Here is a 14,374-nt window from a genome sequence, read left to right on the forward strand (position 1 = left end):
CATCGTGCTTTCATCGTGTCATTTCCCCCTATCCCTTATAGACAGAGATTTGCAAAGAAGCACATTAAACAGGGGCAAGTAGCACATTTATCCGGGGGGCAGCTCAACTGATCTGCCAGTGTTCGGTACCGTCTTTTTAATGACTCATCTTTCCTCAAACAGGGTCGTCTTTATTAACGTTCTGAGTTAGAGGAAAATCTTCCTCCTCTCTTTCTTACAACTTAGCACCATATTTAATCGCTTGGGTAGTTGATAAATAAATCCAAAATCGTTTCGTGAAAACCTCCTTCAAAATCCAAATTCATTTTCATTATACGTGTAGGAGATTGTCTGAGGAGATTGTCTCTCACAAAAGGGGTGCTTCACACTTCTGTCCTGATAGTGTTCAGAGGTCGAGCACACCAGGGGTTTCTTCACAGGCTCTGGTTTAGAGTCTCTCTATCAAAGTCGCTGGATCTATTGGATGCTAGTGTTTTTGTTGGTATTTGGGGAAGGACTGTTAAAGCCAAAACAGTTGTCTATTCATTTTAAGTTATTAAAAGCCAGAGGATAGGGCTTCCCTGGTGGCGCAGTGGTTGAGAGTCCACCCACCGATGCAGGGGACACGGGTTCGTGCCCCGGTCCGGGAAGATCCCACATGCCACGGAGCGGCTGGGCCCGTGAGCCATGGCCGCTGAGCCTGCGTGTCTGGAGCCTGTGCTCCGCAACGGGACAGGCCACAACGGTGAGAGGCCCACATACCGCAAAAAAACAAAAACAAAACAAAACAAAAAAAACCCCATCTACATATGGGGCAGTTCTCGCCAAAAACAAACTGGAGACTGGCAGGAGGGGTCGTCTGTGACCAGGACTGTAGAGAAAGATCCACGTGGAGTCGAGTAGGAAGGGAAGAGAAGCGATCAGGTCGGGACCTGTGCCCCTAGGAGGGGACACAGAAGAGGAGGGAGACGTCACAGGCTTGGAGATCCTCCCTGAGGAGTGAGCCATTTGAGCCACGTAGTGAACACCCCAGCCCTGGGGCCTGACACAGCCAAGGAAACCATCAGCAAAATGAAAAGGTAGCCTGCTAACTGGGAGAAAATATTGGCAAGTGATACGCCTGATAAGGGGTTAACCCCCCAAATATATGAACAGCTCATATAACTCAATATAAAAAAAACCCACTAATTTAAAAGTTGACAGAAGACCTGTATAGACATTTTTTTCTAAAGAAGTCATATAGATGGCCAACAGGCACAGGGAAAATGCCCAACATGGCTAACTATTTGAGAAATGCAAATCAAAACTACAGTGAGATATCACCTCACACCAGTCAGAGTGGCCATCATTAACAAAATCACGAATAAATGTTGGCAAGAATGGAGAAGAGGAAACCCTGGTATGCTGTTGGTGGGAATGTAAATGGATGCAGCCACTGTGGAGAACATTACGGAGGTTCTTCAAGAAACTAAGAATAGAATTACCATATGATCCAGCAGTTCCACTCCTGGATATATATCCGAAGAAAATAAAAATACTAATTCAAAAAGATACCTACACCCTAATGTTTTATGGTAGTATTGTTTACAGTAGCCAAGTATGCTATCCAACCTAAATATCCATCCACAAATGAATGGATAAAGAATTTTCATTTTGAAGATATTTAAAAATGGACTGTGATGGTTGCACATATAGTGACTATATTAAAACCCATTGAATTGTACACTTTTATGTCGTGAATCGTATGCTATTTGAACTATATCTCAATAAAACTGTTTTTAAAAATTTTTAAAAATAAGGGACTAGGTAGTGTCAGTAAATATAATTTGTCCATGTCTTCATCAGATGCTGGCTTTTGCGAGTTAACCAAGGGTAGAACCTGTAGAAAGGGAGATTTTTGCAGGACACGGGTAAAATTTTATAGATCTAAGACTCCTAGGTCAAAATATCTTGTGTTCAAACTCTGTCATAAGTGATTGATGCTCTTCAGCCTTAGGGCAAACAAAATTAGAGCAAGATGCAATGGTGTTTTATGGACCCTACACAAGAAGGGTTTCTGCCAATGACAAGGCATCCTTGGCAGAGAAAGCCTGAGCTTCCTGAGATACCAAAGCCAAAAGGAGTCACCAGGAGGTCAGAGAGCATTGCCTGTGCCAGGGGATGCCAGACTGTACAAACTTTGTCTCGTTTCTTTGAACGTGTACTCATTGGTTTCTGTGGTGGTCACCTAGAGCAAAAGTTATGTCGAAGCACAATTAGCGACACCTGTGAAAAGCTGGTTGGGAGGAGAAGATGGTGGTGACACAGGTCAGCAAGGGGAAAGGTATTTCACATATCTGGCAATAAAAGATTTATCTATCTTACTACTTTTTTTCTTTTATCTCTTTTTCTGTTTTTGTTTATATATGTAAGCACTATTGAAATGATTACTGCTTCATACATTCTTGTTACTTCCCAGGGAAGGCCTGATTCAAACAGTGACAATTAGGTTTATAACAAAGAATCAAATTTGTATATTCCACATTTTAAATGATTGATTGAGTTAAAAGAATTAAAGAATTGATTCTAAACTAAACTGCTTTTAACCTAAGAGTTTCTTTCAAAAAGTGAAGTCTGCCAAGGAAAGGCACTGAATCATTGTAGTATTTTGACATCTAATGGCAGCTTTATAAATTATATTAACATCTTGATTTTTGTTTGTTTCTTTGGCTCTACCAGTTCTTTAGAAAGTGATATACATTGTTAATGGTCTTTTATATTTTGCAGCGCTTTAAACTTTACCAAATTGTTCTCTCATTTTATCCTTTATAACCACCCTATGAATGCAGTATAGCAGACATTCTGCTTTTGACAAATTATAAAAGTGATACGGTGGGGAGGGAGGTTGAATCACTTACGGGAAAACACAGAATCATTTGGAAGTCCAGTTAGAATCGTAACCCAAGTCTTCTCTGTAGAGCTTTTTGCCAGTTTGATTAATTTTCTCCTTTTTTTCATTTGTTGAGTTCTTTTTTCTCAACCTTTAGCATACTTACTCTTTCATCTTTCCGATATAAACAGTTTTTTCTCCTTTTAAAGTTTTTCTGTGTTGGAAAAATAAAATAGAAAATAATTCAGGGAGGAAAGACTTGAGCTGGAAAGCCTATTGGTGATTTTGGCTAAATGATCAGAAAAGTGTAATTATTTTGAAAGTTGCAAAGCATTGTTATGCAAATAAGGCATTCTTGAAGAATTTTTCTCATTGATTACACAATCTTTTTCAAAAGAGCAACTTTGAGTTGCTTTTACTGATCTGGAAGGTAGAGGGTAGGAATAATTTTTTAAGTGGCATGGTTTTCATCTGTTGTACTTTCCTTTAAAAAAAATCTCTCTTTGCTTCTTAGTCTGAATATATTTATTACTCTCTTTTTACAAACAGAGAAATTAAGGCAGTTAAGAGAGTCAAGTCATTTTTCCAAAGAGTTGCTCTTCGCCATTGTTCTTAGTTTTGACAATCTGGGTCTCTGTTTCTGAAGTATGTTGTACAGAACATTGCTTTTGTCTACCTCCCACCCATGTCCACTTAGTCTGCAGTACACGGACACTTCAGAAAGATAGACATGTGAAAATGCATAAATTTTCAGGCATGTAAATTTGTTTCAATGTTCATATTAGGGTACCTTAGAATATATTTAGTTAACTGACAGTATGAAATTTTACCTTTCTGGTAGACTGAAAATTAAAGGTTTGGGTGCTGTATCATCAGAAAGGCATTTGAAATGAAAACTTAAAAAGGGATGTTTTTTGGATTCTCTCTATTATTGTGTGTCTATCTTTTTGCTATTAGTTGTTTCAGGACACCTCTACTCTGTACCAGCTGAGGTCTGAAGGAGGTTTTCAGGGCAATGCCCAGTATTTACACAGCTTGACTTAGGGGAAGTGCAGTAGGCAAACTAAGGGAACAGTATTCCCCTGGTTTTAATGGATTCATGAACAAAATAATCATTCCCGTTAGAATCTTTCCAAATAGTTTCTTGCTTCAGTCAGTAAGGATTCACCAAGAAACTTTCCGGCAGCTTTTTTTTTTTGGGGGGGGGTCATTATCTGTACCTGTTTCTTTAAATTAACCCCCCCCCCCCAGCTTTATAGAGATATAATTCACAGACCATTAAAATTCACTCATTTAAAGCGTACTGTTCAGTGGTTATTGTATATTCAGATATGTGCAAGCATCACCATAGCCAATTCTAGAAATTTTTCATCACTTCACAAAGAAATCCCATACCCTTTAGCTATTACCTCTCTAAATCTTAGCCCCTTTCCTGATCCTGAGCAACCACTAACCTACTTCCAAATGTTGAAGTCTAGTTCCCTGTTATGGACTTTCATCTGAATAACATCATACAATACGTGGAATTTTTGGTTGGCTTCAGTCACTAAGCATAACATTTTTGAAGTTCATCCAAGTTGGGGCATGTATCAGTACTGCATTCCTTTTCATGGCTCAGTAATATTTCATTGTATGGATATACCACATTTTGTTCATCCATTCATCTGCTGGTAGACATTTGGGTTGTTTCTACCTTTTGGATATTATGAATAATGCTGTTATGAACATTCATATACACGTTTTTTTGTATGGACATAGTATTTTCATTTCTCTTGGATATTTACCTAGGAGTGGAATTGCTGGATCGTATGGTAATTGTGTTTAATTGTGTGTGGAACTGCCAGATTCTCCCAAGGCTGCACCGTTTTATATTCCCATCAGCAGTGTGTGAAGGTTCCAATTTCCCCACATCCTCACAACACTTGTTAATATCTGTTGTTTTGATGCTAACCATCTTGGTTGGTACAAAGTGGTATTTTGTTGTGGTTTTTGTCTCCTTTCGATTATTTTTCATGTGTTTCCTCAGCATCCAGGCATTGCTTCCCAGTATGTATGCAGCATGCATTCAGATGTTGATTGGACTCAATTGAAGGTGTTACAAAAGCTGTTGGTTTTGTTGTTTTTCCTGTTTTATTTCAGCAAGTGTCCAGCAGGTACCTGTGATGGATGTACATTCTATTTCCTGTGGGAGAGTGCTGAAGCTTGCCCTCTGTGCACAGAGCATGACTTCCATGAGATTGAGGGTGCCTGTAAGAGGGGATTTCAGGTAAGAGGCAAACCTATCTAAGCAGAACTGTGTCATTGAAAATATAATTGTTTAGTCCAGCATTGCTTACACCATAGAAACTGAGATTCAGTAGCATGGCTGAAGCTTATAGTTAACTTAATGAGATATTAATATGTATTTAAAATCAAGTTTGATACCTAGACTCCCATATGTTGAGGTAGCTGAAGATGTGTACTGGAATTGGGGAAAATGAACTATAGCAAGGGAGCTCTAGACTATGGATATTTACCCAGAGTATAAGGAAATGATATAATTAAACCCAAATTTGGTTTATATAATGCAGTTATAGGTATAATTAAGATGAGGATGATGTAACTGACTCTCCATAAGAAGCATACATAAAGAGTGAATCTCACGTGCACCCCTCCCACATATATGTAAATCAAGATCCTACTCTCTATTTCCTCTGCAGTCCTTCGTTTGCTTACTTGTTTTTTAAAGTAAAGTTGAGATTCTCTTCTCTGTATTTTTTTGTTTCCATTATGCCTTTAATACACTTCCCTTGTCATTAAATTTTTTTAAAAAAACATGACTTTTAGTTATTGAAAAATGTGCTATTATATATGCAATTTGGGATTTAATAATTCCCCTGTTGGACATTTAAGAAAAAATTGAAAACCATCTTTTTGTAAATAAGACTGTAATGAACATCTTTGTTAGACATTTGATTATTTCCTTAGAGTTTATTACTGGAAAGGGATTAACTGGATTCGAGGAGATGGGACATTTTTAAGGTTCTTGAGACGTGTTACTAAATTGCTTTGGTTGCATCAATTTGCTTTTCTACTAATAGTGTTTGAGAGTACCCACTTCCCTGCACCAGCTTTGACTAGTACCATATAAAAACCCAAGCTTTACCTCTTTGAAGATGACTTACCACTTCACTCTCTCCAAATTCCATTGAAATGACATTGAAGAAGCACAGATGAGAGGATAAATCAGTACCAGTGGTGGGGACCCTACTGGAGAATGGGCATCAGAGGATCAGAGATTCCAGTGGGATTTCTGAGATCTAGAAGGTAGATGGGATAGGACTGACTTTCGGGTCAGCATGGAATGATGCGAGGGTGCTCACTGGGTAAGGGAATCGAACAGGGGAGCTGTTCTTTCCAGGAAAGTCTTAAGGAGCTAATAGTTGGCAGGTTGGAGGGTTGAAGAGGGAGAAAAAATCTGAATGTCCTCACCCAAAGCCATACATTCAGCGTATTTGGAAGCAGTCTACCTTTAAGAATAAAAAAAAAACATTGAGAACTGTTCTCTACATTGGTATTTTTCATACTTGAATGACAGTGAACCTGTAGTAAGAAAGACATTGTACATGAAGCCTAGTACACAAACACAAACTCAGACACATAGAGATATGCCTAAAAATAAAATTGTTTTATGGAGCAATACTTATTTTCATATTTTATGATAAAGTATAGGGATAACAATATAAAATGTTTTTATTAATACTGTAATACAAAACAGAGAAGTCTCCACATAGACAAACTAATCAGAAAATTAGGAAATGTTTAATTCAGTTAAGTGTGCTTACCTGTAGATAGCTCATTCTGGCTCAGAGCCCACAGATACAACACTGCTCACACATTGAGGGCACGGTTGAGCCAGGTTCTTTTCAACAGTTTTAAGGGGGTTAAGGATAAAAATTCCAGCCTCACAAAAAAAATGGTTTCCTTTTAATCCTCCTAATAATACTGACACCTTTTTTTATGCTTTACGGTGGAAATTTATCTTTTCTCTAAAATTATGCTAAACTTACTATCTTATAATCCTTTTTTTTAAGAGTAAATCAAAAATAAAAGGTGCATTCCCTTCTTTGGCCACCAAGTTTAACTCAGGAGTTTTGAAAAGCTAAATGACCTTCTATCCAAACGTTCGTTAATACTTCTCTTCTGGAAGGTAGTGATTAGAAGTTTAAGACAGTGGGGTGGCAACAATTTCTCTAGTTTTATCTCATTCAAGCTGTCTTCATTGAAAAACCTCAGTTCAACATCTTATAAGAATGTTAGGAACAGTTAGTTGCGAGGTGATGCTTTTTAAATGTCTGTTTTTGCCTTGAGAATAATACCTTTTGAAACACTTCGTTGTGTTTGACATGTTGAGGTATGTAATTCCCCCCATACCCCACCCATAGTTCCAAATCTACTTTGAGAAATACCAAAATCAGTTAAATATGCCCTTCTGTTAATACTTAGATGTCAATTTTGAAAATATTTGCCAGATGAGAGCGAGCTTCAACTCGCACAATATGAAATGTCCTTCCTTAGTGTATTCCATTGCAAGAACGAACAAATGGGTTTGATGCAGTAAGTGGGTATGTTCACCTCCAATCTCTGAATAATATATTTCGAAAAGTCTGCTCTTTGGTGAGCTTTCAATACGAATGACAACTTTCACTGCAGTTTCCATTATGTCGGTGAACAGGCATGGATTTCTTTGGATGCCAAAGCCTCAAGATAGGAAAAAACAATGATTGCAAAATATTGCGAAGAGTATCTTTTAATTGCTTTAATAATTCTGCATTTCCATCCTATTGCCTGCTTCATTCTTTACAGTTTTGCACTTTATATTGACTGAGAGTCTGCTTTTCCAATTCTGTAAAGACATATAATCCAGAAGCACGTGAAGTTAAATTTACACACTACAAGTCCTCCACATACAGCTGGTATGAACTAAAAGAGCTACATGACTTGTGATAAAAGCTCTTATCAAAATGGATCTCAAAAATCTATACCAGGTTCTAAGTATGTACTAAGCATTACTTCTAAATGTTATACAGTAGTAGCGATTTGAAGAGATAACTGTGTTATCACTGAGAGGTAAGTTTTAAAATTTATCAACAAATTGATCTCACCCTGTTCGCAAAATATCCCTACATGCTGGAAGAAGAAATTTTTCACCCGCAGTGTCAGCCATTTTCTTGTTTCCCAAAGACATGGCCTAATGAAGGGATAAATCTTCCTAATTAATAGAACGACTAAGAGATTCAGAGAATGGCTAAGTTATAGAATGACTAAGAAATTCTGCCAACAGCTTGATTTATTTTTTCTTTAACAATTTGAGGAGCTTATGGAAAAGTTAACAATTCTGGGTTTATAAGTATGTATCTTTTTAATTATGAAGTTTTAATGGTTTGTTTAGAAGACTGTCCTTGGACATTACAGCTTGCCATTTGCATTGGGTGTGGCATATATGATACAACCATATAAATCCTTTCATAGTCTGTTTTTCTTGTTGGAATGTCCTTCAGATGAAGAGGCAGCAGTTCAACTTGCTCCTGCCTCCTCATTCCTCATCTTTCTTATAAAAATCATGCGAGCCATTTTAAAAATAATTTATTCACACTAAGTTTCATGAAAATGTTACACGAAAATTTTTTTCAATTACTAATGTCCTTTCTAAAAAGTTCTTATCCAAAACTTGGTTGAAATTTTTCCTCAGAGTAGATGGGAATCTTCTGCACATCGTTCACTTCAGGACCAACTGTAAAAGTGTGTGCATGTGTGTGACATTAAACGTTATGGTGTTAGGCTTCTGTTAGGGTGTTGATAAATGACTGTCATTCACCAGAAAATTTCGGGAGGCACGATGAGCAAAAAATGTAATGCCTTGTGTCATTTAATGTCACTGGATATAATCATCATGCAAATTGCTACCTGTCATTGTGTATGTTGAAATACATAAGGAACCATGCACTATACTCTGATTTTTGTTTCTAATCTGTCTTATTTGTTTATTTTAAAAAAAATTGCTGGTTGAGACCCAGTATATTGATTTTACTATTTACTAGTTGATTGCAGGGAGCAGTTTGAAAACATTGCCCTAACAAAATTGGGTCATGTGCTTTGGGAGGACGAGAGTGAGTCCCTCACGTGGGTAGTGATGACCCAGAATAACACCCTCCTTATTTTGGCCAGGGGAAGCGGGGCGTGCAGTCTGTGTGCCTGCCCCACACCAAAGCCTGCCGGTCATGCTGCACTTACATGTCCTGGGTCCGGGCTCTGCTCTTTCACTCAGCGGAGAGGCTTTTTGGGGAAATGGACCTACGTGATGGGTGGGTGAAACCCGTTCCAGTCAGTTATATGAAACAATCTAAGCTTTCATTTAAAAACATGATTTAAGAAGTCAGGACTCATCAGAAATCGGAAGAAAATAGCTCCAATGATATATCCAGATGGAGTCCTTTTTATTCAACCTCCTCAGCTTGAAGCAAGCCTTCTGATCTGACAATTCATGGTCTTGTTACATTTTCATTCATCGTTTCCTTATTCTCTCTCTTCTATATCCCTTTCCTCTCTCTTTGGAGCTTCGGTTAGATGAAAGCCGAATAATGCTCTCTGCCTACTGTGAATAACGGTTAGCAAAACGCTTCTCCTTCTAAATCTCATTTCTTATGTCATTTTTTCAAAGGAAACCTTATACGTGTGGAATGAACCTAAGTGGTGCATTAAAGGAATTTCTTTGCCTGAGAAAAAGTTGTCAACCTGCGAAACAGTTGACTTTTGGCTAAAAGTGGGAGCAGGTGTGGGAGCTTTTACAGCTGTTTTGCTGGTGGCTCTAACTTGCTACTTCTGGAAAAAGAATCAGAAGTAAGTAACCTCTGTATAAGAACTGAGAAATCTCTTTTGTTGTGAATCTTTTAGAGTTAATCATTATATGCAACAGTTTCTCTCAGAGACACAAGACATTTCCCGTAGTGAAGGAGTTATAGGAAAGGCCTTTAAGAAAGCAAATGGAAATGACTGTTGTTCTGATGACAGAGAGATCAGAGAACATTAGAGGTAATTGAATTAGATCCGTTGTTTTTCTAAAACAAGGAACAGAGGATCCTGGCTACTCAGGTAGATGGGAGCAGAGCTCAGAAAGGAAGGCAGATTTTCTCTGTGTGTCTGTTTTTCTTTTCATGACATCATGCTGCCTTCTTGCCTCATCTTTTCTCTTTCAATTTCTTGTGGGCAGATGTTTGCAAAGAAACAGACTAAGTGTATACTCCAGGACTTTCAGAATCTGAAGTTGAGTATTGAGTGTAACTTCCAATTGTATATTGATACATTATGTGATTTGGCTCTTTTAAAATGATTTACATGTCAGTTGGGCTGTGAAAGTTCTCTACTGTATTATGTAGGCACAGTTGTAATATCTGGGGTGGGGAGTAGAAAGGAATGAGTGATAGGGAGAAATAATAAAGACCAAATCACTTGCCTGTATAATATTCTCATCCTACGAACTAAACTTTGGAAAACTGCATAGTAAATTAGTTCCCAAATATTTATAAATGAAAAACATGCATTCAGACCTCGAATTTTCTCTTTGTTTTTCAAAAGTTTTTCATAATTGGACACTTGAATCACTGTAAAATAAGTATGATAGCATTAACTGTATTGCACTGTTTCTCTGAAATTCTGGAAACGATTGGTGTGTAGACAGTAGATTAATGAGAACACATAGTGTTATGGCTATGGGTGAAGGGACTATGTTGGTGGAGCAGCTGTACTCCACGACGATTTAATTAGCTGGTGTATGACCACCCCAGATAAGTATTAATTTATATTAAACAGCCACTTTATCTATTTATTTATTTGCCACTACTTAGACTGGAGTACAAATATTCCAAATTAGTGATGACGACAAACTCAAAAGAGTGTGAACTCCCAGCTGCAGACAGCTGTGCTATCATGGAAGGAGAAGATAATGAAGAGGAAGTTGTATATTCCAATAAACAGTCGCTACTGGGAAAACTCAAATCCTTGGCAACAAAGGTGAGAGCAGAATTTTAACCTGGTATTTCTGTGTATTTATAAATAAAGGGGCCATATTAACCTAACAGTAGCAGTCGTGCAAACCCTGTCATTCAGGGTGGGTATTTATCCAGTAGAAATACTCTTGGAAGTACAGAAGGCTGTAAATACAAGAATAATCACTGCAGCATTGTTTTTGTTGGCTAACCAGGTAGAAACAACGTTAAACACCATCAGTAAGGACTTAGATAAGAAGTTTCCGTATATCAAAGTAGTGGGATGCTGTGCACCTCTGCAGGTGTTAAAGATTGAGATGTCTGTGTGTACTGATATGTCAGTGGGTCCAGGGTAAATGAAGCGAAAACAACACATAGACTATTGCATTTCTGTTAAATATACATTTATATTAGTATTTGAGTAGGAAACTACTAATGATAGCTGCTTTTGGAGAATTTTGAATAAATGGGTGTCTTTAGTCTTTGAAGTAAGGCAGTTTTATAATATTTGAATTTGCACAAAGATTATGTATTATAGTATTAAAAAACAAAAATTTTAGATAAATAAAAGATCTCATTTTATATTTTTTATTTGACAACAAGATTTTTTCATACACAGGAGATAAAAGTTATATAAAATGTTGAGATATTACTTATCAGATGCCATCCCATCTGTCGGCCTTGAAATGGTTACTGTATCCAAACAGATAGCATGAAGCCCTAAGTATTATTTGTAGACACATTTTATTGACATTCTTCACCATTGACTTAAAAGATGAAACATTACCAGTTTACCTGTGCAGGAATAAAGACAGAACGAAACCAGAAAGAAAACCCATTTCAAAGGATTTTCAGCAGGAAGGACATGTGGTGAAAGATTGCATTTATTGAGAGTGTCTTAGTAATCGTTTCCTAATTTAGGCACATAACTATATCATAGGGGATCATTTGAAAATAAAACAAATAAGCCCTATTCCCCTTATACTAATGGTTCTTTGATTTTTCTTAATATGGTAGTTCAGGGAGGATACTGTTGCTGTGGGACAGTGAATGTACAGAGATTGTCAAGAGCTGAGATTTTACCCTCCTTGCAAGCTAACACCTGAGCCTTCCATGGTTTCATGGATACTTTAGAAGACATGGGACTTCTGATCACAGACAAAGGACAGTTGAACACTCACAGCAGAAGCACTAGCCGAAACATCAGCATTTATACGAGTTGCAGAGCCCCACGTCCTGCAGATGACGCTTGTACACACAGTGCCTTACAGGAAAGGAACCTTAAGCTTTGGGAACCTGAATCTTTTAGAAAGGACAGCAAGCATCTCTGTCCTTTCTTCCAAAGGGAGATAGTGTTGTTATCGTACTGGACAGGTAACATGCGTGTTCATTGCTCAAGAGGGAAATACTATTTCTAAGACTGTAAGCAAGCCCGCCCTTTGCTATGGAAGGACACAATATCTTTATTTTCAAAGGCTGCTTTCTATACAAGGGTTGAAATGCAAGGGTTAGGGTTAGGGTTAGGGTTAGGTCCTTTGAAAAGGTAGTCTGGAAAAGGAAGTCAGTGTCTCACTCATAAGACAGGCAGAAATGCAAGAGAACCATTGGGGAGCTGTCTCCCAACAGATCCAAACCTCCTTCCTACACTATCTTGGCTTCCGGCAACTTTCCCATTAGTACACCATTCCACTGTTCACTCTGATTAATCTGACTGGCTGAGGCTGGAATCAAATCTGGTCAGTTTGCTTCCTATAGCACTTAAAAAATAGAGCTACTGCCAACAAGACACCGAACAGCAAGACGAGGCCAACTTGTATTATTAACCTGGATCATACCAGGGTTCAGACTCAACTAACCAAACAAATGCCGTAAGTCATCACGGTCCACCTTAGAAGGAGGTGGCTTTCTTTTTAGGTCCCTGTATTAACCTTTCCACTCAGCCTGAGACCTTTCCACTGGCACTGAGATCTTTCCTCCATACGATTCAGATGGAAGAGGGTTAAGGACATTTTCAAAAATTTACAAAGACCCTATACATCTCCCACTTTTGTCTACCTGGGCCATGGTAGGGGAACTTGGTGAGCAGTGTCCTCCACCAGGTGGTCATTGTCCTTTTGGTCTAGGAAGATGGCAATCCAACAAGACAGTCCAGGCACAAAGAATTTTAGTGACTGTACAGATCGTGTCTTGGCCCTCAGGGAGGAAGAATAAGGCAGTTATATTGTCCATAACAATGTATGGACAGTGGGTTGATGTTGACCTGAATGCCTTCAAAGGCTGAAGTGGTGTCATGGATTACTTCAGTTAGAGTCAGAAACAAATTTTGTGCTGCCTTTTCTTTCTTTTAAAAAAATGTATTGAAGTACAGTTGATTTACAATGTTGTGTTAATTTCTGTGTGCAGCAAAGTGATTCCGTTATACATATATGTATTCTTTTTTATATTCTTTTCCGTGTGGTTTATCACAGAATATTGAATATAGTTCTCTGTGCTATACAGTAGGACCTTATTGTTTATTCATCCTATATATCAGTGTAACAGTTTGCATCTCCTAATCTCAAATTCCCAATCTGTCCCTCCCCCACTCCCCCTCCCCCTTCGTAACCACAAGTCTGTTCTCTATGTCTGTGAGTCTGTTTCTGTTTCGTAGGTAAGTTCATTTGTGTCATATTTTGAATTCCACATAAGTGATATCATATGGCATTTGTCTTTTTCTTTATGACTGACTTCATTTAGTAATGTAATCTTTATTTCCATCCATGTTGCTACAAGTGGCATTATTTCATTCTTTTTTACGTTCCATCTTTGCTAATTGAATAACTACCCATGGGGTGAGTGTGAATAACAAGTCAGTTATCCCTCCAGGAACCCCTTCTGAGGAACCAAGGGTAGGCTGATACTGAAAAGAGCCTTGCAGTTGTCTAAGGGCTAAGTGATCTATCGAGGATGTTTTCATAAACAGTTGAATTATGACCACTTATGACCACTCCTAGAATACAAGTACAAGCCGTGCTGTTTTTAGGAGAGAAGTTAACATCTGGTTCTATACAAAAAGTACAGTCCTAGAGGTACACGTGGGGCCTCTGGAAGGAAAGTATTATTTACAGTTGTTAGGGACACCAAGTGGGACCTGTTTAGTTAGGCAGCGCTGGTTGATGGTGCCTGCGACCTCCTTGCTGGCTTGTAAACCTTAGCGTTCCCGATTCATGTCAAACAATTGTGTCTCTTCTTTGTCTTTGGAGAGACTGCTTGAGGGCAGTTTGTCCAGCTTTTCCTGTTTGTCCATGCCGCAGACTGGGTGGTATTTGTCCACTCCATGGAATGATTGAGTGATGGCAATGGGAATGGACATGTTGATCGTTGTTATTTGGGGGCAGAAGCTGGCATCATCCCTGCTGTTTCTGATAGAATTTTCAGCAAGCCTAAGGGGAATGGCAACCAGATTGTGGTTTGAGCATCTGGTGGATTTGGTAGACCCAGTAGTCAGTTAAATTTAAGGCAC

General features: G+C 38.3%; 1 protein-coding gene across 3 annotated transcripts in view; it reads left to right on the forward strand.

The window, feature by feature from the left end:
* Positions 1–14,374, forward strand: part of ELAPOR2 (endosome-lysosome associated apoptosis and autophagy regulator family member 2) — a 286,012-nt gene that overhangs the window by 259,141 nt on the left and 12,497 nt on the right. For all 3 annotated transcript variants that reach the window (XM_060304726.1, XM_030857005.2, XM_060304727.1), the window contains 3 exons: positions 4,988–5,114; positions 9,549–9,727; positions 10,732–10,897. In XM_060304726.1, the coding sequence (XP_060160709.1) occupies positions 4,988–5,114; positions 9,549–9,727; positions 10,732–10,897 (472 nt within the window). The remainder of the gene's footprint in view (positions 1–4,987; positions 5,115–9,548; positions 9,728–10,731; positions 10,898–14,374) is intronic.

Source organism: Globicephala melas, chromosome 9 (genome assembly GCF_963455315.2).
Source record: "Globicephala melas chromosome 9, mGloMel1.2, whole genome shotgun sequence".
NCBI lineage: Eukaryota > Metazoa > Chordata > Mammalia > Artiodactyla > Delphinidae > Globicephala > Globicephala melas.